The 27,878-nt window shown below is 43.9% G+C and overlaps 3 protein-coding genes across 9 annotated transcripts in view; 1 reads left to right on the plus strand and 2 right to left on the minus strand.

Annotated features, from left to right (window-relative positions):
- Window positions 1-1,912: 1,912 nt before the first annotated feature.
- si:ch211-150o23.3 (deleted in malignant brain tumors 1 protein) lies at window positions 1,913-10,100 on the minus strand. Its single transcript, XM_061259023.1, has 8 exons — window positions 9,955-10,100; window positions 9,341-9,400; window positions 8,962-9,000; window positions 7,514-7,843; window positions 5,666-5,980; window positions 4,415-4,564; window positions 3,841-3,909; window positions 1,913-3,583 (listed from the first exon to the last, which is right to left on the minus strand). Exons 2-7 carry the CDS (start codon window positions 9,372-9,374, stop codon window positions 3,872-3,874), a joined length of 906 nt encoding a protein of 301 aa, XP_061115007.1. The 5' UTR covers window positions 9,375-9,400; window positions 9,955-10,100; the 3' UTR covers window positions 1,913-3,583; window positions 3,841-3,871.
- Window positions 9,902-17,576, plus strand: LOC133139457 (butyrophilin subfamily 1 member A1-like). 5 transcript variants are annotated; one of them, XM_061259021.1, is made up of 11 exons: window positions 9,902-10,156; window positions 11,113-11,166; window positions 11,554-11,871; window positions 12,432-12,719; window positions 14,054-14,173; window positions 14,906-14,932; window positions 15,086-15,112; window positions 15,218-15,244; window positions 15,820-15,846; window positions 16,666-16,695; window positions 17,168-17,576. In XM_061259021.1, exons 2-11 carry the CDS (start codon window positions 11,118-11,120, stop codon window positions 17,533-17,535), a joined length of 1,281 nt encoding a protein of 426 aa, XP_061115005.1. In that variant the 5' UTR covers window positions 9,902-10,156; window positions 11,113-11,117; the 3' UTR covers window positions 17,536-17,576. The 5 variants fall into 5 exon arrangements, with proteins under 5 accessions (XP_061115005.1, XP_061115002.1, XP_061115003.1 ...); XM_061259018.1 differs by lacking the exon at window positions 9,902-10,156 and adding an exon at window positions 10,236-10,373; XM_061259019.1 differs by lacking the exon at window positions 9,902-10,156 and adding an exon at window positions 10,555-10,823.
- Window positions 17,577-21,378: 3,802 nt separating this feature from the next.
- The window catches only part of LOC133139455 (plasma membrane calcium-transporting ATPase 3), a 73,547-nt gene continuing 67,047 nt past the window's right edge, over window positions 21,379-27,878 (minus strand). For 2 of the 3 annotated variants that reach the window (XM_061259011.1, XM_061259013.1), the window contains one exon: window positions 21,379-24,487. In XM_061259011.1, the coding sequence (XP_061114995.1) occupies window positions 24,077-24,487 (411 nt within the window). In that variant the 3' untranslated portion in view covers window positions 21,379-24,076. The remainder of the gene's footprint in view (window positions 24,488-27,878) is intronic. The other variant, XM_061259012.1, reaches the window with a different exon arrangement.

Below are 27,878 nucleotides of genomic sequence, written 5' to 3' on the forward strand. Positions count from 1 at the left end.
TTGTGGCTCATCTCGGTACTTCTAGATGTAAACTTTCTAATCTCGCTTTCTGAATCTAACTACTGGTTTACGTCTTGTGGTATAGCCTCTATATTGCTGCTCTCTTAGTCTTCTTCAAACAGGTGATTGAGGTACCTTCACCCTTGCCCTGTGGAGATTGTCTGTGATGTCTGATGTTTTGGGGGTTTTCTTCACAGCTCTCTGTGTTTCTGTCATCAGCTGCTGTTGTTTTCCTTGGTCGTCCTGATCGATGTCTGGTGCAGCAGTTTCTTTTTCAGGACATTACAAGTTGTTGTACAATCTATTCCTAACGCTTGTGCAATGGCTCTGATCAATTTCCCCTCTTTCCTAAGCTTCAAAATGGCTTCCTTTTCTCCCAAAGACAGTTATCTTCATGCTGGTTTATCTTTTCTCACACAAATGCAGTCTTCACAGGTAAAATCCGAGGCTAAAACCAAGAGTAGACATTCAGAACTATGTATTGCTTAACCAATCAATCTAATAGGACACATCTGGACAACAAGAAACACCTGTCAGTCACCTGTTCCAGCCTGTCCACATTGTCCGAGCCTGCTGGGCTGCAGAGACAATGTTCCCTAAGGCAGACATCATTAGTGCCAACATGGTGATCTCGGGGAAACGTTGTCTCTTTTTGGCCAGAAACTTCAGGTGGGCTCTATGCAAGTGCCCTAGCCCCAGGCATGCAGGAGACGATGATTGGGGAAGGCGAGTCAAGCTGCACATTTCTGATTAAATCACCAAACACTTGTCTCTTCTGTAGTGGATAGTGTCAGGGAATGTAGAAGGGGGGGCGGATCAACAACATCAATTGCTGCAAGAGGTGTATATTTGTGGGTATAAGGTGGGAATAGGGTGAGGCTGTACCCTCTCAGGTTCACAAGCTGAATCATACTTAGCTGCCTTTTACTGTGAGAGGCGTTGTAGGTGTGCCGGTTGGAGGGTATTTTTTGGATGGTTGACTAGTTGAGGAGAGTAGAGAGTAGAAGAAGACTTCCTCTGCCTAGCAGAATTGTTTACTGGGAGTATAAAGGGACATGGACTCTTGAGTTAGGGTGCTCAGCAGAGGAGCATGGAGCAGTAGTACCTGGATCAGTAAGGTGGGGGTGCAGAGCAGAGGGGATAGGAACAGAAACTACTGCTGGTGGATTGGCGCTCATGTTGAGACTTGGCAAGACATTACATCATTGGCATTTGGCAGCGACATACAGTTGATTAGACTAAGCAGGAGACAATCCTCCCCTGGAGCAATGCAGGGTTAAGGGCCTTTCTCAAGGGCCCAACGGCTGTACAGATCTTATTGTGGCTACACTGGGATTCGAACCACCAACCTTGCCTGTCCCAGTCATTTACCTTAAACACTACGCTACAGGCCGCCCTGTTCATCAGACATCATTAGGCTGATGAAAGGACATTTTTCAGCATCATGGATCCGGTAGACGGTCCTAATTTGATCCTATTCGATCGAAGGTTCAACAACACTCATATAAACTCATATGTGTGACCCGTTCTATGATAATCAGTCGTAAGTCGCGACGGCCAATTTCACATAAATCAATGTTTTTGTGAAGATGTTCATTTTTGGCTGTTTTAGGCTTTCATCTTCATTTTGTAGAACAATATCTTGGCTTTCATAATCTGCACGTCACAATGCCAAATTCAGAGTAAAAATATAATTTTTAAGCTTTTAATCGCAAGTTGTCAAAGCATAAGTAACACCAGAGTTGTGCATTGTTTGGAGGCTAGCCAGCTTGTCACTGTTCACCAGTCACAAACAACCACATCAGCTGCGTTTGTGGCTATATGTTAAGTCTTAGGCACCCTAGACTTTATATTATATATGCTTATTGTTTTGTGTGTTAGTATAAAAGAACACATTTGAGATTTCCAAATATTAATTTTCCAAAAGATTTAATTTTACAGAGACGCTTTTGTCTGTAATTTAAAAAAGGAACATTACTGTAAGCAATTGACAACTTTTTACATAAAAACTTGATCAAGGCTGTCTGAGATCAGAAGCAAGGAGCCAACCAAAGTCTGCAGAAGAACTGTGGCAAGTTCTCCAAATGCTTGGAAAAACCTCCCTGCTGAGTGTCTTATAGAACTGCAGGACAGCGTTGGCTATCTGAGAGAAGTGATGCCGTTTTAACGCCGAAGGGTGGTCATACAAAAAATATTGATTTGATTCAGTTTTTAACTATTCTGCCAAATTACTCAAATGCAGTGTAAAATGTATAGTATGTTTATTTAGGACCTTTCATTTCATGGTCTTTATGTCTTAAGAGTAAATGTTCAGAGTAAAAATATGGTTTTAAAGGGTTTATTCATAAGATGAAGTTATAGCCCCAGAGTTTCATTAGCCCAGTGTTGGTAGTCTCCCAGCCTCATGTAGCTCTCACGCCAAAACTTTGTAGCTGTTTTTGTCAAAAACATAGTCTGTGGCCCTAAAAATGAAACGGGACACGTATCCCTTGATATCTGGAGTAGAGAGATAACTGGTATAAGCTACATGCTCCTCTTTCTAAAACTCAACATACGTTTTGGGGTCAATGCGACTGATTTTGATAGGGCAGGTCACATATAATAAATTAATAGATTAACCTGGAACGTTCATGAAAATCATAAAATATTCAAGGAAATAGTGGACCGGCAAAATAAGACTGGAAGCAATTACTAATAATCCACGCTAAAGCTGTGAGATGTAATAATAAAAATAATAAGCAGACAGCCGAGCCGATTTTTCTTTTCCTTGTGAAAGCCTGGTTGATGCCAGTCGAGGCATAGTCACTGTAAACAAGGAAGTGTATGTAGCAGAGATGCCAGAGAAAACCATCAGAAAAATAATCAAAGTCATAGAAACGTGTGGTAAGGAATCCTTGACTGTCCTTAATTTGAGTAAAACAGCGCCCAGCAGAATCCGTGAGTCGACACTCAGTAAGGTCCCGCCCGCATCCCGTGGGTATCCGAGCTCTCATAGCCAGTATTGCCCAGGAAGCGGGTACAGCCGGCAGGGAACCGGTGTGCTCTCCGATCTGCACCGCTGCCAAACCACGGCGCAATGCCAGCTTAATGGCTGATGAAGGGCAAGTGCATCGCCTTGCCTGTTGGCAGCTCTTATTCCAACAAAGTCAAATGCTTGGACTGTATTGTTCCGCTGTTTAATTCCAGGGACCGCCTCGGTCTTTCCCGTTTTCTAGATTAGGAAAGTAGATTCAGTCTTGAAAGTTAGCCCCGGTATTGGCCCAAGCGGTTGGCTGGCAGGTTTTCAGTTTCCCCTTTGAAAAACATGGTCAAAAAGTCCAAAAGCCAGTGACACAATTGTGCTTTGTTGTCAGTGTGATCAGCTTTTAGTGCTGGTAGCAATGGACTTTCACTCTTCGTCCATCCATAGTCATTTCCTGTGTGAGGAGGTTCTGTTCCTCTGTCCAGAGGAAGATGGAGAGAGGTGCAGTGTGGGCAATGTAGTCCTCTCCCATCCTGACCCCCCCCTCCCCACAGCTCAGTCTGGGTTACCACACCACTCAGTCCTGCAGCTCCACTGCAACACACACCACTGGATCTGGATCTGTGATGAAGCAGTCACACATATTCACCCTGTGAGCACTTCTGTACACTTCACAATTGTAGCCAGGGTCACAGGATGCACATGTACATGTAGACAGCATAATGCTGTGTTGAGGTGGAAAGAACTGTGTTTAGGTACTAGGGGGGTAGAGCTGAGCTCAGGCAGGAACAGGGTTTCACTTTGTTTGGTTGAAGACAGGAAAGTATAAGGCAGTGCTGCATTGAGGGAGTGACTGCACTGTGTGCAGGTAGACTTACCTCTGCAGTTTCAGAGTGTTTGGTCCTCCCCTTACTTAACTGGTAAGGCCACGTATGTGTTCTCCACACCTATGGACAAGGAACGGCTTGGTTAGCACCCAGCTCAATCTACCTGAGCATTCAGGATGGGGGGTTTGGTTTAAGTTCAGATCTGGGTCAAATACGTCATTGTTTGTTTTAGAACAAAATACTTTGCTGTGCTCGATTGGTCACGAATTTTGCTCACCACAAGGCGGGCCTTGCACTTCTTGAGAGCATTTCATCGGTTCCAATCTACAACAAACAATCCAAAACAATTACGTATTTGACCCAATTACGTATTTTCCTGTATTTGTTGAGAATACAGAGGTGTGTGGAGTGGGAGGGAGGGGTTTGCACAGGGTGTGTGAGAGGAAGGGGTGTGTGGGGTCAGGGTGTGTGGGGTCTGGGATCAGGGTGTGTGGGGTCAGGGTGTGAGGGGTCTGGGTGTGTGGGGTCAGAGTGTGTGTGGGGTTTGAGTGTGTGTGGGGTCAGAGTGTGTGTGGGGTCAGAGTGTGTGTGGGGTCTGGGTGTGTGGGGTCAGGGTGTCACTCACAAGCCCTGCGGCCTCTCTCCAGCTCGGTGAGGCTCCGCCTCCTTCTCCGTAGGCCGCAGGCCACCGCCACGATCCCCAGCACCGCCACCGCGAATATGACCGCAGACGCCAGCCAGCTCACCTCCATGGCACTCAGCAGTGGCTTCGGCTCTGAGACCACAGGTTAAACAACCATTACATCTTACAGTTACGTTAGATTAAGGCCTATCCACACCAAGAACTATATATAACAATAACGATGTGAGCATCCACACTGATGAACAATAACGTTCTGTAATTAGTCTCTCGGCTACCTTGTCAGCCATTTTGCATGTGATGCCCTGTAAATTCAGTCGGATTTAGATTTTGTGTTTAAAAGTGTTTTCTCGTTATGCAGCTGGAAAACATGGCCCTGTAAGTGACCCCAGCCATATCGTTCATCACTGCTGGCATCAGCATAGCTGTGGTGTGGACAACTTATTTATGGTCATAATTATAGTTATCGTTCTTGGTGTGGATGGGCCTTTACAATTGATTAGCAACTAAGTAAGGGCCAATCCCCCCTGGAGCAATGTGGGGTTAAGGGCCTTGCTCAAGGACCCAACACCTGCACAGATCTTATTGTGACAACTTGAACCACCAACCTTCTAGGTCTCAGTCAAGCACCATAGCCACTAGCCCAGTGCTACTCAACTCCGCAGTGTCTGCAGGTATTTGCTTCTACCGCACGCTACACCGCCTCATTCGCTTATCATCTGAACCAAGCAGGTCAAACAATGAGTGGAATCGGAAGGTGTAGCGCACATTAGCTGAGGAGGTAAGAGCAGACGCCTGGCAGTTGGAGGGTTGCTGGTTCCATGCCGCCATGGGCCTGAGCAAGACACCTAACCCCCAAATGCTCCTGACGAGCTGGTTGGCGCCTCGCATGGCAGCCAATCGCCGTTGGCGTATGTGTGTGTGTGAGAATGGGTGAATGAGAAGCATCAATTGTACAGTGCTTTGGATAAAGGCGCTATATAAAATGCCAACCATTTACCATTTACATTAGGAGCAAATACCTGTGGCCAGGATGTGGAGTTGATTCAAGACTGGCCTAGTGGCTAGGGTGCTTGACTGGGACCTGTCAGGTTGGTGGTTGAAATTTGGCACAATAAGACCTGTGCTTCTGTTGAGTAGCGCTGCGCTAGGCTCCAGACCCGCGGCCCACCCATGGGAGCGGCTCTCCCGTGAGTATGATGGGGAGGTGGCTCTGGCGGCCGGAGGTCCACTCACCCGTGAGTATGATGGGGAGCGGCTGGCTCTCGCGGGAGGTGAAGACGCGGGGGCCCAGCTGGAAGCGGTGCAGGCAGTAGTAGTAGCCCTCATGGGAGGCCTGTGCGCTGGGGAAGCTGAAGGTGACGGAGGGGGCCAGGGCGGACACGGTCTGCCGCTCCGTGCCGTTGGAGCGGACCAGCCGGAGCTGGATGGAGCTGCCCAGGTACAGGTGGGGCACGGCACACGTCACGTTGAAGCTGTGGCCCCGCACCACGCGGGAGGGGCCCGCCGGCACAGACGCGTTGTACCAGATCTGTGGTGTGTGCAGGTCGTCTGCAGAGAGGGGGAAGGGGCTTCAGCACACCTCAGTTACCTACAGTACTGCGCAAAAGTCAGATTCATATGGCTGATTTATCACGTCGTATCATGAAAATGACATTTTCAACTCTCAACTTTCAATTCTCAGTGTCACACACCTGTAGACTTTCCCTACATTCTCTTTATTTTTGGTCTATACAGTTTCCTGCCTTAGTGTGTCTGTAGAAAATAGAAAATGTGGATTTCCAGACATTCATTGTCCAAAAAAATGTAATGTTACAGACATGCATGTTTAATAATGTACATATTACATGGTAGGCATCTTTTTAGACAAAAACTTGATCAAGGCTGGATTATCTGGAGAGCCAGAAGCAAGTGGCACGTTCTCCCACATTCGGTAAGACCTACCAGCTGTGTACTTAAGAAAACTGATGCAGTTTTAAACGCAACTTTTTTTGATGTTTAGAAACTTTCAATGTAATTATTTTTGAAAGCATCTTCACTTTGCGGATTTATTTTGCAACGCTTCTGTCAAATCTTTGCTCACAGCATTATACACAAAACAGTCAAAAGCTGAGCCTGTTACCCTGGATACGTGCGGCTGCGAAGCCAATAAATGAGCACTTAAAAACCTTTCATTAGGGTTCTGCTGAGGAACACAGTTCCTACTGCATTCCTGTTGTCTTAGAAACAGCCAGGGCATTGCAAGACCACGTCAAGGCAAATAGCCAGCTGTGCGCAAAAACGTGCACAAGCTGGTTAAGGTAGATAGAGTCACATGGCTCTGTGGATTGGTTGCTGCAAGGTTAAAAAACGTGCGGGGAGGGACTTCTGCTCTCTACAAACCTTTTCCCTCTCCCTGTCTACCTCCTTCTTCAATACAATTTACTTGCAGGTGGTAGATTTTGGGACGAGTTGAGGAGAGAGGTGGGTAGGTCCACACCACACTCATACAACTCTGACATTGCTTTCAATAGATTTCATGTCGGACGTGAAATGTATTATTATACTTATTTTCATAACTTTAGATAGATATTTGGTGGATGCGTAGTGGATATGTCCCTCTGTTATAATTTATGTTATAACTTATTTCTTATTCTTATTTCTATGATGGTGCCCAATCCAAATAAGGAAGAGGCAGGTCATTTGCAGCCTGATCTCACATTGAAGACCTATATTAAGTTTGTTCAGCGACCATTTTTAACCGTTTGTTAGAAAAAAGAGACATTGCTGAAATTAAAAGTACAACAAAACAAAACAAGAGAAATTAAGATTGCCTTACCCCAAAACCCCCTTGACTGAGTTCAAACGTGTAATTTAATTTAAGAATAATAATAATTTAAGAGAGCGAAACAAGGACAAAAGGAAAGGGAAAATGCACCCTGGTCTCCTGCATGAAAGGCCATCGCACGAAACAACCAATCAGAGCCAAGGCCTGTCGAACACTGACTCCACCTCCCCCTGAGAGAACCAATCACATCTACTTCTGCCCTCAGAACACAATCCAGGAGGTGAAATTGACGCCCCCCTGCGCCGTGACCCTCCTACCTGAGCACCGGACGGCCACGGTGTCGTGGGGAGGGCAGCGGGCGTCCCGCGACGCCCTCAGGAGGCCGCGGACGGAGCACTGGCCCAGTTCCTCCTCCTCGCCCGAGCACTGGATGCTGGCCAGCCAGACGACCGGTCCCTCCCACCCGAACAGGGCGTTGAGGGGCGGCATGCCCACGGTGGCCCAGCCGCACCCCAGCTCCCGGCACACCACGTTAGCCTCGCGCTGGCCCCACTCCTGCACGCACAGCGCCCCCCACTGGGGGCCGCGGTACACCTCCACTCTGCCAGAGCACGACTCCCCGTCTGCCAGCCGCACAGGAAGTGAGCCTGCGGAACATCTCCTTTACGTCACCATCTTCTCCCATTTCATCCATGTGTTTACATATTCATAATGAACATTAAAATACAGCTAATTAGTATATATTTTTTAACAAATCAGTCATTAAACAAGACAATTTTATAATAGAACAACAGTATTACATTATTTTGCTATTTGACGTCACAGATAAAAAAAAATCTGTCTTTAAAAGTATATCAATGGCAAAGATATTGCTTATATCTGTTGTGAGAGGCAAGAGGACTAATTACATATTTAAAGAAATTTCAGTTATTCAGGCAAACAATTAGAATTTTGAAATGTAGGCGAATGGTAGATCTCATCTTCAGAAATGTGATTTGAGTATTAACAAAATTTTGAGCAGATGGTCATTTTGTAATGTTTTTCACCAGTGGAATGGCCTGCAATGGAATGCAAAACATGCATCTGAGTTACATATGAGCAGCCTTACAGAGGTGGGCCAGCGGTACAGACATCATCATCAGACAGTATCATTTTGTTTTGGCTCTGACAGTGCGCTGGTCAATACCGCACTGAACCACAAGAGAGCGCACGGCAAGTGTGACCGCGTAACCCTCCGGGAGTCTGAGGCTTGTCTTGGTTGGACGTCCTTGAAATGGAGAATCTCCATTCAAAATAGAATTTAGTCTTGGACTTTGTTTAATCTCAGTCGGCAAAACTGGCCCAATGCCTTCTAATCTGAAACATTCAGAGGCTGTGAGTTCTCATTGCTTTTTCATTTGAAGGAAAAGAAAGTTCTGATGTACACTCGGGGTAATAATACTGTTGGTTCTGTTCTGGCCTGAATTTTCTCTCCAGATAAAAAAAACAATTAAGTATCCAACAACAACAAATTGGGGGTATTGTGGTTTTTGTCATGATTGAGGGGACTAATCCAAATATATCCCCCTGATGTGAATTCCATAGCCTCCTCTAAACAATTTCAGAAATGGCAAAATATGAAGGACTAAACTTACTGGCAGCAGCTGGAACCAGTTAGGCGTCTCTAATGAGCCAGACCTTTTTTTTTTTTTTTTGCACAATCTGGGCGTCTGCCTGGTTGTCTGTGACTACTTATTACTCAAACTTACTAGTCATGTGTACTTACCGGGAATATTGATCACATTTTCAAGGGCCAGAGCAATGCCTGGAAGAGATACACACAAAAGATGGGAATTGTATCCATCTCTGGGAGTTTTAAAAAAAATGGCCTGTTCAATCAGGAGTACAATAGGGTTGTTGCATTCATAACTAGAAGGTATATGCAGAACTTTAAATAAACACATTCAAAAACCCCTGAACCTACAATACTGCAACTCCTACAACTGTTACTACTACTACGACTACTACTACTACTACTACTACTACTACGATATATATGTTTTTTATTATTATAACATTGCCTGAATGCAGTGTTCAGAAGCAGACAGAGATGGTCAACAGATCCTGTCTAGGAGACAACTGCAACACTGGAAGGTAAAACTCACCCAGCGTCAGAATTAGGACCACAGTCAGCATCATGGGCGCCAGCACGCGAAACTGCGGGACTGAGGGGGGGGGGGGGGGGGGGGGGGGAGACCGGCTTGAGATGTGGATGCGTAGTGTACGATGTTACAGTGTACAGGTACAGCTATCTCCCGTACCCCTTCCGTTTTACGTGACGTCACGCAACAGCCCAAACGCTGTAAACAGTGCGTGGCCTACCTACGTAACGACAATTACGCAATACCAAACAACAATCAAACAACACTGACGACGAACTGATTTCCTGTCGGTCGGTAAACAGACACAATATCTCCGAGTCTGCAAATTATTGGAGTTTCTCACTTAGCTACTTGGTTAGTTAGCTCAAGCACGTGGACCGAATGATTAACAATGTGCTTGCCCAAGACTGAGCGCAGAATAACACTTAATTTTATTTTCAATAACACAATTTGCTTTATACAGACACACAGTAGCTTACAGCTGTAGCAACTAAGCTAATGCGACTTGTATGTAACCCGTTCCAAAACATAAAAACACAATGCGAGGATGTGTGAGATGAAGGCGAGACCTCAATAGTATCGTTTATAAAGTTGCAGAATAAGTACAAAATACTCACCCAACTCGACACTAATTTATTCGCACGGCACCAGTCCACTGCACCGACCGTGTGCTAAACAGCGATGCGTGAATCTTGCTAAATAATTCCAACCCTATGGAACAAGCAATAGCACACAACACAACAGAACTGAATATCCAGGTGGGATTGGCCTAAAGTGTGACGTCCAAAGGCTGGACCAATCGAGTAACTGGGAAAAAAGGTTGGTCTGCCTGAATGCGTGACACAGAGGAGGCACCACAAGATAAACTCAGGCATTACTGCCATCTAGTTACCCGACTGTGGAGTTGCACATTTAGAGAGCACCAAATAGTTCCCGAAAATATTTCATATTTATATAGGCAATAGCTTTATTGCTGTATGGGTTACTCTCTGGCATATTGGCAATGGTATGACAAGGTTGTGTTTTCTATGACAGCGTAAGTACAATCACAAAACAACAGAGACAATTAAACATACACCCATAAAATGTTAACATTTTACCTGCGTAAAATTTAACTTTAAACATTTTGTATTGAAGGTTGGGTGGGTGGAGTTTACTTTAGATTTCAACTGTTGAATGCGGTCGTCATAACTCCACCTTTCCAATTTGATTCATGATATGCTAGCCTCCATTCAGCAATGTTACAGCTTCCTTGGTATTTTGTGACATTTTTCCTCAAATTGGGTTGAATTTACTATGACTTCCAGATGGGTAATGTTAGACTTGGCTTTTTACCCTGAACACTTCACACATGTAAAGAGGGAGCAAGCTACGAAGGAGGAGAAAAACAAGTTCAAGACCGAATTATTTACTTAGTTTGTATCAGGTAAATGTTGTCGAGATCTTTTTGTTCCTGACTTCGTGAATAGAGAACGTACAAGAGGAGGTAATTTGGGCCAACTTTAGGTTTTATTTCATTTCCGCTTTGACGAGCAATTGCCAAAATGAGGTACTCAAAGGCAATTTTATGTTTACTAAGATATCAGGTTTCAGGTTTTAACAGCTAGTGCGCAATGTCGTGGTACAGCTGCGAGCGCACTGTACTTGTTTTGGCTTTTTCTGTTTTAGCCGCTAACGCAATCACATCGCTGTGCCAGGTAAATAAAAGGCTTGACCTAATCTCGCTGTCAATTGAGGACTATTTATGTTCGTAGCTAAACTAATCTCTCTCACAGGAACAATGAAGATTGTATTATTTGTGTTGGTTTTGGCCTCATCTTCCCATCAAGGTGATTATTCTGTTTGTTTTTTTTCCTATTTTTTTTTTCATTCACTGATAGCAGACCTATAGCTGACTACATACTCTATTTAAGTGTTTCTTGAACTTCTCTTATTTTACCTTGCACTGCCTGCCTCTACAATGTACCGTGTACCCCTGCTAGAAAACAAAAACTGGGATTGTTGCAGTGGGGTTTAATGGTATAATAACTGGAACCTTTAACTTTACTGCAGTTTTTGAAGGTGTGACGTGTGTGGTGTATGCAGCACATGCAACGTCTCCACCGTCTGTCTTTCTTGTACATTTTTATGGTCTGTGTTGAGGAAAAACAGCAAAGCAAAACAGACAGCATTTGACTAATGTAATTATTCCGGTTTCTCTCGCTCCCCCGACGCAGATATCGAGCTGCAGACCAGCTCGGTGGTTCGAGGCTCCCTGGGTGAGAGAGTGTCACTCCCTTGCCGGATCGTGGGATGGTACTCCGTTCGTGCACTGACCGTTGTGTGGACCAAGGATCAGGACGTGCCGGTATACACCCACCGAGCTGGCGAGGGAGAGGCGGCCTCTGGCTTCCAGGGCAGGGCGAGCCTGGACCAATCGCAGCTGGACGCTGGAAACGTGAGCCTGCTGCTCTCAGACTCCTCCCCCCTGGATGAGGGGAACTACACCTGCCAAGTTGGGAGGGCCTCTGGCAGGGTGGAGCTCAAGCTAGGCGGTGAGTAAAGTGCACGTGACTAACCTGGCCCAACCTGTTCAGGGTGGAGTAGTGTGCTTCATGGATTTATGAGGAAGTGTGCGTTTATGAGATTGAGAGAGAGAGAGGGAGCGTGTGTGTGAAAGAATGTTTGCAAATCTCTTTCTATAAAAAAAATCAAAATGCTATCAAAATTTAAGAGACATATCCTTGCAGAACTCTTAAAGACCTCAATGCGAAAGAATAAACGTTCCGTGTTTGATGTGGTGTGGTGGGGCGGCCTGTAGCGTAGTGGTTAAGGTACATGACTGGGACATGCAAAGTCAGTGGTTTGATCCCCGGCGTAGCCGCAATAAGATCCGCACAGCCGTTGGGCCCTTCAGCAAGGCCCCTAACCCTGCATTGCTCCAGGGGAGGATTGTCTCCTGCTTAGTCTAATCAACTGTACGTCGCTCTGGATAAGAGAATCTGCCAAATGCCATTAATGTAATGTAATGATGCAAAGAATGGTCAAAGCAACATCATGGTTTGAAATGCTGTATGTCTTTGTGTAATATGCTTCTCTCTCGCCGGTCGTGCAGGCCTGGGGTCTCGGCCCCAGTTTCTGGTGGACAGCTTTAGGTCCAGCCGCTCGCTGTCCCTGTCCTGTTGGTCCCGTGGCTGGCACCCTAACCCAGTTGTGTCCTGGACCAGCAGCGACGGACAGACGCTGACAGGGGCGCCGCTGGACGATGAGGAGCAGGGAGCCTCCGTCCTGAAGGACGTTCGAGACGGGGTGACGTTAACGGTGCAGAGCGGGTTAAACGTCACGTGCACCATGCGGAATCCTGTCCTGCAGACTCAGAGTGAGGAAGTGCTCACCATCACAGGTCAGTGCACAGTCACAGTGACACACTCACAATCACTCTCACAATCACATCCTGCTCACACTCGCACTCACACTCGACTCACATAATCACCATCCTGCTCACAGTCACACTCACAATCACACTCTCATAATCACCATCCTGCTCACAGGCACAATCACACTCTCATAATCACAATCCTGTTCACAGTCACAATCACACTCTCATAATCACAACCCTGCTCACAGTCACACTCACAATCACACTCATAATCACAACCCTGCTCACCATCACAATCACACTCTCATAATCACAATCCTGTTCACAGTCACAATCACACTCTCATAATCACAACCCTGCTCACAGTTACACTCACAATCACACTCTCATAATCACAACCCTGCTCACCATCACAAACACAATCACACTCTCATAATCACAACCGTGCTCACAGTCACACTCACAATCACACTCTCATAATCACAACCCTGCTCACAGTCACACTCACAATCACACTCTCATAATCACAACCCTGCTCACAGTCACACTCACAATCACACTCTCATAATCACAACCCTGCTCACAGTCACACTCACAATCACACTCTCATAATCACAACCCTGCTCACAGTCACACTCACAATCACACTCTCATAATCACAACCCTGCTCACAGTCACACTCACAATCACACTCTCATAATCACCATCCTGCTCACAGTCACAGGCACAATCACACTTTATCTACAGTGCATTCCATCACTACAGGCTCAGAGCTCATTTTACACTCACCATCATCCCGCTGCTGTAAACACGCTAATCAATACACCTGGACCCTGTTAACAGGACCACATTCTGCAAACACTACATTGCAAAAAAACTGTGTCTTATGACGTGTTTTAGTCTTGTAATGAGACTTTCTATAACATAGGGGCGGCCTGTAGCGTAGTGGTTAAGGTAAATGACTGGGACACACAAGGTCGGTGGTTCTAATCCCAGTGTAGCCACAATAAGATCTGCACAGCCGTTGGGCCCTTGAGCAAGGCCCTTAACCCTGCATTGCTCCAGGGGAGGATTGTCTCCTGCTTAGTCTAATCAACTGTACGTCGCTCTGGATAAGAGCGTCTGCCAAATGGCAATAATGTAATGTAATGTAATGTAACATCTGTTTCTCTCAAATAGAAAATATTAGCTACTTTTAAGTTACTTTTAGCTTGTCAATTGAAATTGTCTCACCTCATTTGCATCTTAATACCATTTTAAGTCCAAATATAAGACTCAAATATTTATATGCATATGCATATAAATGATATATGCATATCTGTGTTGAATGTGGAATAATGAATTTGTCATATTTTCAGGTGACTTTCCACCAGACGTGTCTCCTTGGCTACTGGCTTTCTGGGGGGTTTTCCCGCTGGTTGCCATGGCATCGGGAATTATAGGCTACTTCTTCAAGCGCAAGAGAGATTCCGTCAAAGGTAGCGGTGTAGCCAGACCTCTCTCAAATGCACCACGTTTCTCAGTAAAACATGGACTTTATGATTAATGCCATTTCCCCTTATGTGTTTGTAATCTGTGTGCATGTGAATACAGATCACTAGCAGGTTCTCTCTCTTCTTCAGTATGTATATCATTACATGCCATAAACCAAGGATACTCAATCTTACCCAGACAGCGCCCGTGTAGGGGCAGGTGTTTGTTCCAAGCAAGCAAAAGCACACCTGATTCTACTAATCGACCATTAGAGTCTTTGGCTGTGTTCGAAACCGCATACTAAGCACCCTGAAATTTAGTACAAGTTGTATGGTAGTATGCGGGTTCAAACAGCCTTTGCTAAGGATCGTGATCGGTAGAATTAGGTGTGAGACAAAAGCCTGCACCCACACCAGGTAAAATTGAATACCCCTGCCATAAACCATCATCTGTGAGCGGAAACCATACTGTTGGCATCTGCCATGAAGCAGATGTCTGAAACCATTTATATAGCCAAATCTGCAATAATAACCGCTCAATTTGCTATTCTGTTTGCTCCAGTTCTCTGCTGTGCTTAGCATTCCATATCATACATGACCAGACTATAACTATAGCTCGACACACGAATGAATGGCTGCACGTGCACAGCAAAGTGAATTGAAGTGTTGTGGTCATGTTAAAGTAATGTTGTCTTATGCTGCTGTTACATTCTGTTGGCCTTCTGTCTTCACATACAGAGAAAGAACGGCAAGTTCGAGAAGCTGGTAAGTTGTAGGCCTTTGGGGTGCAGGGGCCTGTCAGTTTTGATGTTGTATTATGAAAAGTTACCTGTGTATTAATGGGTGTGTGTGTGTGTTTGTGTGTGTGACTAATATCATGAAATTGTATTCTAACGGCTGTAAATATTTTATCATCAGAGCGGGAGCCTCTTATGAAGCAGGATGGTATGTATTATTGATTGATTGTTAACATTTTATCCTTTATGTGTCTGTGAAACTGGCCGTGTAAGCTTTAGAGTGTCTGAAAACATATTTTTGTTTCCCCCCCAGAATATGCAGAGCTAAAGAAAGAACTGTGTAAGTTCAGAACATCACCTCTTTCTTTCTTTCATGACTTCCTGGACTGTACATGTGGAAAGTGTGTGCATCAGCCATTTCCCATGGAATAACATTGATATGAAATCGCAAATATTAGTCCAGGCTTCTGATGTTTAAACTACTTAATGTGTGGCAAAATATCAGATCCAAGTGGATATTAGGATTGAGTACTTGTTAGACCTGGATCAAATTCGTAATTGTTTTGGATTCATTTCTGTGCACGATTGATCTTGCCTGGTGCAATTGAGCCAACCAAGAGGGCCAGAAGGTGGAATTTTAGAAGCGTAGAACAGCATTTAAAGCCAAAACAATTATGTAATTAACCGAGGCCTGGTGCTGGTGACATGGTAAGCTCCTTCTAAAGGAGAATAATAGTTCCTAACTAGAGTAATGTTTGTATATTAGATTTTAAGTTCAAACCGCAAATGGCTGTGACAGATTTTTAGATCAGGGACAGAAGGCTGGCTTTAGATGGTTTAGATTATCTGGCACAGTTTCCTGCATGAGCACTATTAATTCATGTTAATATTAATGCATTTGCTTTGATCCCACAGCTGCAGCCAGAGCAGTCAGTAATTCAGGTAACGTGCATGAAGAGCATTCACAAGCCTGGCTGTCTCAGGTCATACAGCACACTGCAAACCATGACTGCCTCAAAATGTTTTACCCCATCGGCAAATTTTGTAGCCAAATCTACTCACCTCATTGGCATTATTTTGGTTTTATTCAGTAAAAAGACATTTTAAGTCTCAGTATAATACGCGATAGTTCTTGCGACGTTTTGTTTTTGCAGTGTACTAGTCCCTCATTGCTCTCACAAGTTGTTTTGTAGTTGCAGCAGTTACACTTCTGCTTCTGCAGCTTTTCCACGTAAGGTTCCACAGTGCAGTGCTTTTAAACGCAAAATGTAAAACACTTGCTGTGTTAAACTGCACAGAGAGACTGAGAGAGGAGAAATCCCGTTGCCTGATTTAACCCTTGCAGGCATCAGGCATTCCCCACAGGATCAAGTTATTAACCGGCCCTGTGTTGGACCATTCTAGTAATGGTTCCACAAGCACCTGGTGAATTCTTGTGTATTTTGGACATTTGCTTTAAAAGCGTTGTCTTGGCACCCCTTCAAAATCCTGCAACATTGCCCAGAAGTGTTTAATAAAACGCAGTATATTTGCAGATTTTAAAATCATGGTGGAAAATATGTAGCTGAATACTTCATGTACCTGTATGCTTTTTTGGCTGCATTCATTTAATAAAATATGTCTAAGTATACTGTATTTCAAACAAAAAAGTGCAATATCATAAGTGCAAGTTATTTTTTGCTCTTGTGTTTGCTTTGATGCATAATATGTTATTATAACTAATCTTGTTTCTTGTTTCTTTTTTCTTTCTTGATAATATAGAATGGAAACGAGTTCTCAGCAAGAGAACCAGTGAGTGGTTGACTCATCAAATTTATTTTTTCATATTTTATAAAAGACAGAGGTACAATCTGTATTACTGACCAGTGCAAAGGTCAGTGTTTCACACTTCTTGTCCTGTTGTATTCCTGTTCCAGTTCCATCTCTGTGTTCCTGTTCCACCCCTGTGTTCTTGTTCCACCTCTGTTCCTTCTGAATCTGTGTTCCTGTTCCATCTCTGTTTATTATGAATCTCTGTGTTCTTGTTCCACCTCTGTTTATTATGAATCTCTGTGTTCTTGTTCCACCTCTGTTTATTATGAATCTCTGTGTTCCTGTTCCACCTCTGTTTATTATGAATCTCTGTTCCTGTTCCACCTCTGTTTATTATGAATCTCTGTGTTCCTGTTCCGTTTCTGTAAAATCTTTAACCCACTGTTCCTGTTCCACTTCTGGTCATTTCCATCTCTGTGATCCTGTCCCCCCCCCGTATTCCTGTTACCAGAGATATTCTCCTTGACACCAGGCTCTGAGGGACCAGAGCTCTCCTCAGGAAGCCACTACTGGGAGGTGATCCTGAGGGACGTCAGGAGGTGGACAGTGGGAGTGAAGAAGGAGGAGGCGGTGCTGGGCAGGGACTCCTTCCCCGAGACGGGCGTGTGGTCCTTCTCCTACAGCCCGGAGAAAGGGTACTGTGCCTGGCTACACCCGCCTTTCCCCATCACCCCCAGCAACCAGCCTAAGCGTGTGGGCATCTTGCTGGACTACAGCGAAGGGCAGCTAACCCTGTATGACCCTGGAACCAAACCTGCACAAAGACTTTACACCTTTAATGCTATCTTTACAACTCCAGTCCGACCGTTCTATGAGTGAGGGTGGTGCAGGGGAGGGGAGGGGTGTATTCAGTCTCAGCTGTGACTCACTGTGAGTCTCTGTGAGTCTCTGTGAGTCTCTGTGCCTCTCTCTGTGAGTCTCTGTGAGTCTCTGTGAGTCTCTGTGCCTCTCTCTGTGAGTCTCTGTGCCTCTCGCTATGAGTCTCTGTGAGTCTCTGTGCCTCTCCCTGTGAGTCTCTGTGCCTGCCAGCCAATTGGTCAATTTATTCATTGGCAATTGTGTGCAGCTGAGTTCACCTGGCTGTAAGAATAAAGCTGAAAGCTCGGGTAGTTTTGAGTGACTTTGAGTGAAGATTCACCTTTTTGAAGAGGCCTTTTTAAGACCTGTGTTTTTAAGACCACTGTATTTCATAGGTTTAGCTAAGTGTTTTGTGTCATGTTTTCTTTGCAGGTTTTCCTTTTTTGATCTTTTTGTAATGTGTTTTTTTGTATTTTGATCATTGCTTTGGTTTTGTGGCAATTTGTTTTAGCTTGTAGTCCAGTTCTGTTCTCCAAGGTACATGGGAGAGGTTGGGCGTAACAAAGTCTTAAACTTTGAATAATAATTTTTTTATTTAATTATTTTACCTATTTTTTTGTACTCGCACATTACCTTACATGTGTTCATCACAGCCTGTGACCCTTATAAAACCGTCTCCTAAAGTAACAGCAGTGCAATATGGCCAATGCTTTGTTGAAGCTGCATGCGGATTTTGCTGATTTCACTGTGTACTGTGTGTTATGGTGTGCTTTTCCCTTGCAGGTGTCCTCTTTTTTTTGTGGAAATGTTACTTTTTTTGGTTATATATTCAGTCCCATCCAAAAGTATTAGAACAGCAAGGCCAATTTGTTTGTTTTTGCAATCCGAGTTCAGAATTTTAGCTTTTATTTCCTGGCATGCTCAATTGGGTTAAGGTCTGGTGATTGACTTGGCCAGTCTAAAACCTTCCACTTCTTTATTGTGTTGGCAGTGTGTTTTAGGTCATTGTCTTGCTGCATGATAAAGTTCCTCCCAATTAGTTTGGATGCATTTCTCCGTAAGTTGGCAGCCATAATGTTTTTCCATCATAAGTTACATCATCAATAAAGATTAGTGAGCCCACTCCAGAAGCAATGCAAGCCCAAGCCATGACACTTCCTCCACTGTGCTTCACAGATGAGCTTGTATGTTTTGTATGATTCCTTCTTTCTCCACACTTTGGCCTTTCCATCACTTTGATAGAGGTTAATCTTGGTCGTATCAGTACATAACACTTTGTTCTAGAACTTTTGTGGCTCATCTCTGTACTTTGCAAATTGTAATCTCGCCTTCCGATTCTTACTACTGATGAGTGTTTTTTTAAATCTTGTTGTGTAGCCTCTTTATTGCTGCTCTCTAAGTCTCCTTGGAACAGTTGATTGACATACCTTCACCCCTGCACTGTAGAGATTGTTTGCCACTGACTGATATTTTGGGGTTTTTCTTTACATCTGTCAATGTTTCTGTTATCAACTGCTGTTCTTTTCATTGGTTGACCTGTTTGATGTCTTGCTCAGTACGCCAGTGTTTTTTCTATTTTTCTGGACATTCCAGGTTGTTGTACCAGCTATCCCCAATGCTTGTGCAACAGATTTTTCTAAGCTTCAAAATGGCTTGCTTTTCTCCCAAAGACAGCTCTCTGGTCTTCATGTTGGTTCATCTTTTCTAACACAAATGCAGTATTCACAGGCAAAACCCAAGGCTAAAACCATAACCATTTATTGTTTAACCAATCAATCTAACACCTGTCAATCACATTCCAATACTTTTGCCCACCAAATAATTGGGTGGTCTGATACAAGTGGTGATATGTTCTAAGTTGTTTAACAAATATAGATAGAAATACCAGGAAATAAAAGCTGAAATTTGGATCTGTCATCTCATGTACATCTTGATGTTCAGTGTCCGCTTGTATTTACTTTTACTTTGTGCTTTCTGTATTACTTGCTTTAGCTGGCATAGCTAAAATGCAGTCATTCATTGCTTGTTTATATTGTAATCTGGAGGGATTTGTGCCACAACCATAAGATGGAAGAAATGGCAGCTGAAATATAGGTGCCTGTCCATATTCATATTCACATCAATGTAATAAAATATTGTGTCAAACTGTAAGAAAGAGATGTGGATAAACTGCCTTAAAATACTTTGAAATTGATGGTTCATAATAGCATTATGAATTTGAAAAAATAAGAATTGCTTTACAGATACTACATATTAAATCATGGACATTACTATAAAACTGATGCGTGTACACCATGACCGTATTTTTAAAGAGAAATGTATTTATTTTTTAATGAAATAACGGTTGCCCCAGGCAACCTGCATCAAGCCCCTCGCTGTGCTCGCCCTGCTACGCAGGATCAGGAAGCAGCAGGACAGGGGCATAGGTGAGGTGCCACCTGAGGTCAGGCGTTCTCAGCCTCTGTGATCCAGTGGAACTGGGGGTACAGGCCTTTAGTGATCCAGTGGAACTGGGGGTACAGGCCTTTAGTGATCCAGTGGAACTGGGGGTACAGGCCTTTAGTGATCCAGTGGAACTGGGGGTACAGGCCTTTAGTGATCCAGTGGAACTGGGGGTACAGGCCTTTAGTGATCCAGTGGAACTGGGGGTACAGGCCTTTAGTGATCCAGTGGAACTGGGGGTACAGGCCTTTAGTGAGAGCTGCCAACAACTAAATCCTGTTCCAGCATGAGACACGGGGGGGCAGATGAAACCTGAAGCATATAGGCCACATTCACTTCCTTCATTCAGGAATTTACTTCTCACGAGGCTCCTTTTATTACTGCAGCATGGGTGTTGTGGCTTTATGAGCATTGCATTGTGGGTTTGGTTGTGATAGGGCACATGTAGCTTTGACATTGTGGGTTTGGTTGTGATAGGGCACATGTAGCTTTGACATTGTGGGTTTGGTTGTGATAGGGCACATGTAACTTTGACATTGTGGGTTTGGTTGTGATAGGGCACGTGTAGCTTTGAGATTGTGGGTTTGGTTGTGATAGGGCACATGTAGCTTTGAGATTGTGGGTTTGGTTGTGATAGGGCACATGTAACTTTGACATTGCCCTAGCAGAGGACAGGTTGCAGCTACATACGGGTTTGAATTAATTGATTCCAATACCTATATCGGGAATACTGTGGAAAGAAATAAGCCATACCATATCCCTCATGGAATCAACACCATTTGTCTCTTCACTCACTTGACGCAGTGGAATGAATGGACATTTTCTTTGTGACGTTACCTCAGAATTCAACTAGCCATCACTGCGTTCTGAACCTAGAGTTCTGCCGACTCGGCATAGCTGTCTGCTCTGCCATCTTATTACAGCTGTCTGTATTTTCATACATATCGCATTAGCCATCTCAAGCATTCACATTTTAACAAGAAGTGAGTCACTCGATAATAGAAAACCCGATTCTTGCCCCGGTCTCTATGGGTCCGGCAAAAACCAGTAGAGCTCTGGAACAAAGTGTTGGAATGAGACAAAGATCAACCCATAGCAGATTGATGGAAAGAGGGAAGTGTGGAGACTAAAGGGAGCTGCCCTGTTTTTACTATTTACTTCAATGAACAATACACTCAAATTTCAGTGCCAAGCGCATATCAAGTGGCTCCACCCAAATCCAAAGGGGTTTGGCTATGGTTGAGTCAGGTTTAGTCAACTGAAATCTTAATTTTTGTACTTCATTTTTCCAGACTGAGCAAAGATTTCTGTTGAATGATTTTGTAAGACAGAACTGTACCATAGGCTGTAAGCAGTGGGTCAGCAGGCAGAGCCGCCACAGCGCCCTCTACGGGCTGGGAGGAAGCAGCACAACAGTCCGTGTGGATTCAGTATCAGCCTTTATTCAAATGTGTCTGCTGAAATAAGTGAAATATGTGTGAAAGCAACATTTCACAAATCAATCAGTAACAGGATTGTCTGCATTGTTTACGCATATGAGGATTATAGTCTTGAAACACACAAAACATTTTCCTGTGAAAATATCAAACTGAGGGGAAGGGGCATTCAGTCTAACCACCATGCATGCAGAGTCCCTAACTTTAAGCAGGTGTCATTGTTTTTTTATCTTTTATGCTGACACATTCAGCAGTTGCAGAAATGATCTTGAAACGTTGTGTACGCTTAACAAAATGAAACACTTGATTGAGCCAGCGACTGAAAGTAAGGGCACTGTGCTTAGGTGGTTATAGACCGAATGCTCTACAGGGGCGTGGTGAGGTGGCTATAGCAGTACTCCAGGGGTTGGAGGCCCTGTAGAGGGGATAATACAAGCTCTGGAAGTGGATATGATGGTGACAGAAACATTGACATACAACAATACAATACACAGTGCTAATATGTGGGGGATAAAATCTCTACTGCTTATGTTAAGAGAGAGAAAGTGACACCGAACTATCCGTAGACAAGGGTATGTCAAGCAATGCTATCATGGAGCCGAATGTTAATAAACGCATGCTTCGCTTCGCATTAAATAGTGCAGCATTATAATAAATCCAGCCAGGACCTGAATTATTCTCCTTCAATGTCTAGATTTACAGGAACTCACCATAAAACCAGGGGAAGTATTTTACAACAGACAAAGAGAGAGCATATGTTATATGTACATTTAAAGTCTATTTCACATGGCAGATTGTAGCATGATTGTATGGGTAGTAGTCCTGTAATGCAGTGATAAGTGTACGTTGGCCGCAGTTACAGCCAAGAGCCTTTCCCAACACTCCTGCTTTTTTCTCCTGATGTTGGGTGGTGGCTTGTTACAGGTAAGAACACAAGTTCAAACATCTGGGAAGTTTGGGAATGTGAGCACATGCTGAAGAAAAACACAGAAAAGCTCATACCATCTTTGAAAAACAGAACAAAACTCCATCAGCCTGCGTCTTTGAGGCTTCTCTTCATTAAAAGGTTTGGTTCTGTGTAAACTGCAGTAAACTTGCAGAGACCATGGTTCATGATTGTATCCATGGTAAAAGGGCAAAGCACTGGCTTTTATACATTTGAGTTGTACACAGTGATTGACAGGGACAAGTTGCTTACATTGTTTAAGCCTTTTTCCAGGTTTATAAATAAATAAATAAATAAATAAATAAATAAATAAATAAATAAATAAATAAATAAATAAATAAATACAAATTAAATTACATGTACATTTTTTAGACATAGTATCGACACTTCAATTAATATTTATGAATGACAATAAAAGTAACCCTGTTCTATGTGATTACTGCATTAAGTTTTTTCTGACCAAACTAACGAGGTAAAAACAAATGATTACTCAGTCAATGAGATGGAAAAGCCTGACTAAAGCTGAACGCTGATGTCGGTTTAATCTCTTTTCTTTTTTAAATAAAATTGGTTTTAGCTGACACACTATATTATTACTATTATATTTAATTTTATTGTTTCCTTGTTTGTTTTTTAATGTCTTTTTTTGTTTCTTTTTGTCTGTTTTTCTGGACATACACAAAGACAAACACAGAGAGAGAGAGAGCAAGGGAGAGAGAGAGTGAGAGAGAGGGAGAGATAGAGGATATGGAAACAGAAATACCAGGAATAATGGAAAAAACATTCAGAAATGAAAAAAGTGGACAGATTAAGCTTATCCTTAAAGCATTGGTAACTGCAATATAGTTATAGTTGTCGCAGTAAATATAGCAGGAATAACCATAATAATAATCTGAACAACAACGAGAATAATAATAATATGAATAATAATATCAATAAATAGCTGAATGAATTGACCCCATTATATCTACCATGTCTGTCATTATTGAAGTCAGAAGTCCCGAATCCAGTCCAATTCTAGTCCATTCCAGTTTTTTCTTTAAACACTGCTGTTTTGCTCACCCAAAAGTTCACCGTGACAAATGAAGTCCCCATCAAAGGCCAGAGCAGTCTCATAGTGGGCGAGGGAGCTGGAGGGGGGGGGGGGGGGGGTGTTTGTATGGCCATGCGGCTGTAGGAGCTACAGGGAGGGCAGTAGAATGGTGGTAAAGGTGGGGGGGGGACTGGAGCAGTTCCTTCCTTCATCTTCAGCTCTCTGTCCACCCGTCCGTTTCCCTCTCCATTTCATCATCCGGTACGTCCAGGTCCTTGTGCTCCTCCCCCACGTTAACCCCCCTCCCCCTCTCCCCAAAGTTACAGAGAACTCTCCGGTTAGAGAGCATTTCTCATGTGGCATTGCAGCTAAAGAGAGATCTCCGCTTGGTGTAATCACAGTTATAGAGGGATCCCTATGTGCCTTGTGCTTACACTGATAGAGGTCTCCAAGCTGTGCACTCATACATAAGATGGCTGCCTCAAAATGGTGTTATCGCAGTTCAAGGTGTCCATGGGATGTAATGTCCTTTGCAGAAGGGCTCCTGCTCTGTGTATGTGCAGTTATGGAGAGTTCTCTATTCTACGTACGCACAGTTATGTACTCTGTGTATGCACGGTCAGGGGGAGCTCTCCAGACTGTGCATACGCAGTGTTGCGCAGTTATAGAGAGGTCTCCAGACTGTGCATACGCAGTGTTGCGCAGTTATAGAGAGGTCTCCAGACTGTGCACCGGGGTGCCAGGACTAGTGGAGGAGGACTTGGCGGTGTCTGTGGGGGTGAGGAACACGCCGCTGTCGATGGCGTTGTTGTTGCGGTTGGGGGTCAGCGGGAGGCTGTACTGGCGGTATGGGCGGGGGGGGGGCCGGGTGCGTTGGGGGGGCTGTTGGGCCGGGGGCGGGGGGTTGGGGGGGTGGCGGAGGGCCAGGTGGATGTGGTTGTGCTTGGACAGTTCTGATTCCTCGTCCACATCGGTATCGTCGATCAGGGGGATGTTGTGAATGATGTCATTGATGAGAAACTCGGGGTAGGCCATGAAGTCGTGGATGGAGTTCCGGGATTCAGGCTTCTCCATACCATCGTACAGGGAGCTACGGAAGGCCTTCACCACCCGCATCTGCACCAGAGAGAGAGAGGGAGAGAGAGAGAGAGAGGGAGAGGCAACAGAATAGAAGAGGAAGTACAGAAATAGAGACAAAGAGAAACAGAGAGAAAGAGAGAGAAGGAAAGTGGAAGGAGAGGTCAACACACCCTGCTTTCATCTCGCTGTGAAAGCACAGAACTGCTCAACCTGTGACAGTCACCGGTGTCACATAGTGCAGTATAGTGCAGAAACAAAATGAAGACCATTCATTTGAATATTGTACATTTAACTGGGTTGCCCCTTGTTTTCTCTCACCTTGGAACAAGCGGCTGAGAATATGTGATGCAATCCGGAAGTATTTGGACAGTGCTACAATTTACTGTGTTCTACACCAGCACATTGGATTTGAGATTAGACAATGATCGTGAGGTTAAGTGCAGACTGCCACCTTTAATTGGAGAGTATTTACATCCATATTGGGTGATCCGTGTAGGAATTACATCCCTTCCTATACATAGTCCCCCCATTTTAGGGGACCAAAAGTAATTCAATCACTTCCTTAGTGCAGGTATAAGAAAGCTGTCAGTTTCTACTCTTGACTCTTGGCTTTTGAGTCAGTCAAATACTTAGGTCAAACAATAGGCTTACTGAAACAAACTGTCCATCATTAACAAGAAAGAGAGCACTGGTGTATACTCTGGATTATTGCCTTGCTGTGGGTTGAAGCACCGTCCAATGAGTTTGGAGGCATTTTATTGAACCTGTGTCGATAATATCAGAATTTAGAATTCAATCTGTCAGCAGTTACATAATCAACAAAGGCAAGTAATCCAGCACCTGTGGCAGCCATACCTGCCCAAACTCTAACACCCCCAAGTTTCACAGATAAGGGTTCTTGGGCAATTCCTTTTAACCTCCACACGCTTTGCTATTACCATCACTCTCATACAACTAAACCTTGGTCTCATCTGCCCATAAGACCTTTTGCCAGAACAGGCTGTTTTAGGTACTACTAACACATTGTGACCTGTTTGCAGTGGCTTGCACCTTGTATTGTAGCCCCTATAGCTCTGCAGAGAGTAGTCACTGACACATCCATGCCTGCCTCCTGAAGAGTGCTTCTCATCTTTTCTTCATTCATGGTGGGAATTCTTCGGTTATCAACTGTAGAGGTCTTCCTTGGTCTACCAGCCCCATTGCAACTACTGAACTCACCAGTGCTCTGGTTCTTTTTAATTATGTTCCAAATAGGTGTCTGTGACCCTACTGTGTGGCCTATGTCTCTCACTTTTTTTTTCTTAGCCTCATAATTGCTTTGTTGACTGCCATTGGCACAGCTCTGCTCGTCATGTTGACAAATGCCAAAAATAGACTCCTAAAAAAACTGCCTAGAATCAAGACAACTTTCTTATGCCTGCACTAAGGAAGCAATTGAATACACCTCACTAATCAGAAATAGCTGCAAAGCCAACTGTCAAATGACCTTTGGTCCCCTAAAATGGGGGGATTATGTTTCAAAATGGGTGCAATTCCTACACAGACCACCCACAGATAATTTTAAATCCAGTGTGCTGGATTATAGAGCCAAAAGAACAGAAATTGTACCGCTGCAAAAATACTTAGGAACTGTTCTCTAACCAATGCCTCTTTAAGGACCAAAGCTGTCCTGCAGGACTGAGTGAATATCATTTACTTATTTTGCACCCTTAAAGGCAGAGAGGGAATTCAGAGACTACTAAACGGCTACTCAGCTAAATTAGCTACATCTCACAAATATTCTAACTCCCAGTTAAACTGTCCTTTTCGAGTTCGAGCCAGGGATGAGCTGGTTTAATGGCATTTGTTTCACTGTGGGCTTTCCAATCGCTGGGCTCTTTCCAATCGCTGGGCTCTTTCAAATTTTTCACCTCCTCACCTCACCTTCCTTTCCCTGCTCCTTTTCTTGCTCCTAGCTCCTCCCATTGGCAAGAAAAGGAGGTGGGAGAAGTAAGACAGGGAGTCTTGAATTAGGCAAATGGAATGTCCTTGCTTCTTCAAACATCAGTTTGAAGCCACGTCAGTTACAGACATGGTATATGGGGAGAGGATCCACAGGTTGATTATTTATTTATTTTTCCCTATTTTTTCCCAAATCACTGTTTCCTGTCCTAATCTCTGTGCTTCCTGTCCAAATCTGTCTCCTGTCTTAATCTGTGTTTTCTGTCTAAAGCTCCGTTCCCTGTCCTACTCTTGCTTCCTGTCCAAATCATTGTTTCTTGTCTCCACAAGGACAAGGAGGCCTACAGCACCTCCATCTTCTGGATCAAAGGGAGGCAAAACAAAGGAGAAAAAAACCCCCCACAAAATGCAGCGGTCATCAGTTCAACAGAAAAAAAGAACGGAGGAGTGAAGGCAATGGCAAGAATCACAGACAAACACAAACACAACAGGCAATCACACCAGAATCACAGACAAACATGTACACAACAGGCAATCACACCAGAATCACAGACAAACACGTACACAACAGGCAATCACACCAGAATCACAGACAAACATGTACACAACAGGCAATCACACCAGAATCACAGACAAACATGTACACAACAGGCAATCACACCAGAATCACAGACAAACATGTACACAACAGGCAATCACACCAGAATCTTACAGACACACTCCATGTGCATCAGCTGTGTGGGGTAATAAATGCAGACAACTGTATATATGTGTGTGAGTGTGTGTGTGAATTAAAAGAAAGAATACAGATGCAGACAGAATGATATAGACATACACATGCACACGGAATATAGAAACAGATCAAAGTTGTTTCTTTCAATCCCCTATAAAAAAAAATCACACACACATGCGTGATCTGGAGACAACAAGCGAGGCGCCTCCCACGGCTAGGACAGGAAAAGCATATGGCTGGAATCATTGTGAATGATTGGCAGTCGTTTGGCAATCATTAGTGGTGATTGGCTGGTGTTTGGGAGACATTGTGAAGGATTGGCAGAGGCTTGGGAATCATTGCAGATGATTGGCTGGTGTTTGTATGAATATAAACAGGAAGCAGAACATGGGAGATCAGCAAGCACAGTTCAGCCAGCAGAGAGAGGACACAGTGCACTGGTGTGTTGGTCTTTCTTAAATATAAATGCTCTTTATATGTGCATTATGGTCATAAGACATAATAGATATTGTGGTTAATTTGTATTGTGTTTATTATTAACTATTCCACCCGTTCATTTAAATTATGGTTTTAAAGTTCTCAGAAAGCACAATTATGGCATTTTAAATGGAAGAGTATCTAGTAAATGACACAGGTATAAGCCCTTACTGATGTAGATACGGAACAAGGCTGGCTCATTTAAAAAATGTAGTTCACCCAGTGCAGAATTATCCAGTGCAGAATTATCCAGCCTCTTTCTAGCCCTACAGTTGG

This window comes from Conger conger, chromosome 10, assembly GCF_963514075.1.
Source record: "Conger conger chromosome 10, fConCon1.1, whole genome shotgun sequence".
NCBI classification, from domain to species: Eukaryota; Metazoa; Chordata; class Actinopteri; order Anguilliformes; family Congridae; genus Conger; species Conger conger.

Excerpts from the sequence above, each read along its gene's own strand:
- LOC133139457 (XM_061259021.1), top strand. The coding sequence starts at position 11,118 with ATGAAGATTGTATTATTTGTGTTGGTTTTGGCCTCATCTTCCCATCAA. Across the intron at positions 15,245-15,819 it reads AGAGCTAAAGAAAGAACTGT|CTGCAGCCAGAGCAGTCAGT; the intron begins GTAAGTTCAGAA and ends TTGATCCCACAG. Across the intron at positions 16,696-17,167 it reads AGTTCTCAGCAAGAGAACCA|AGATATTCTCCTTGACACCA; the intron begins GTGAGTGGTTGA and ends TCCTGTTACCAG.
- si:ch211-150o23.3 (XM_061259023.1), bottom strand. The coding sequence starts at position 9,374 with ATGATGCTGACTGTGGTCCTAATTCTGACGCTGG. Across the intron at positions 9,001-9,340 it reads GGTCCTAATTCTGACGCTGG|GCATTGCTCTGGCCCTTGAA; the intron begins GTGAGTTTTACC and ends TATCTCTTCCAG. Across the intron at positions 3,910-4,414 it reads GGAGAGAGGCCGCAGGGCTT|GTGTGGAGAACACATACGTG; the intron begins GTGAGTGACACC and ends CCTTGTCCATAG.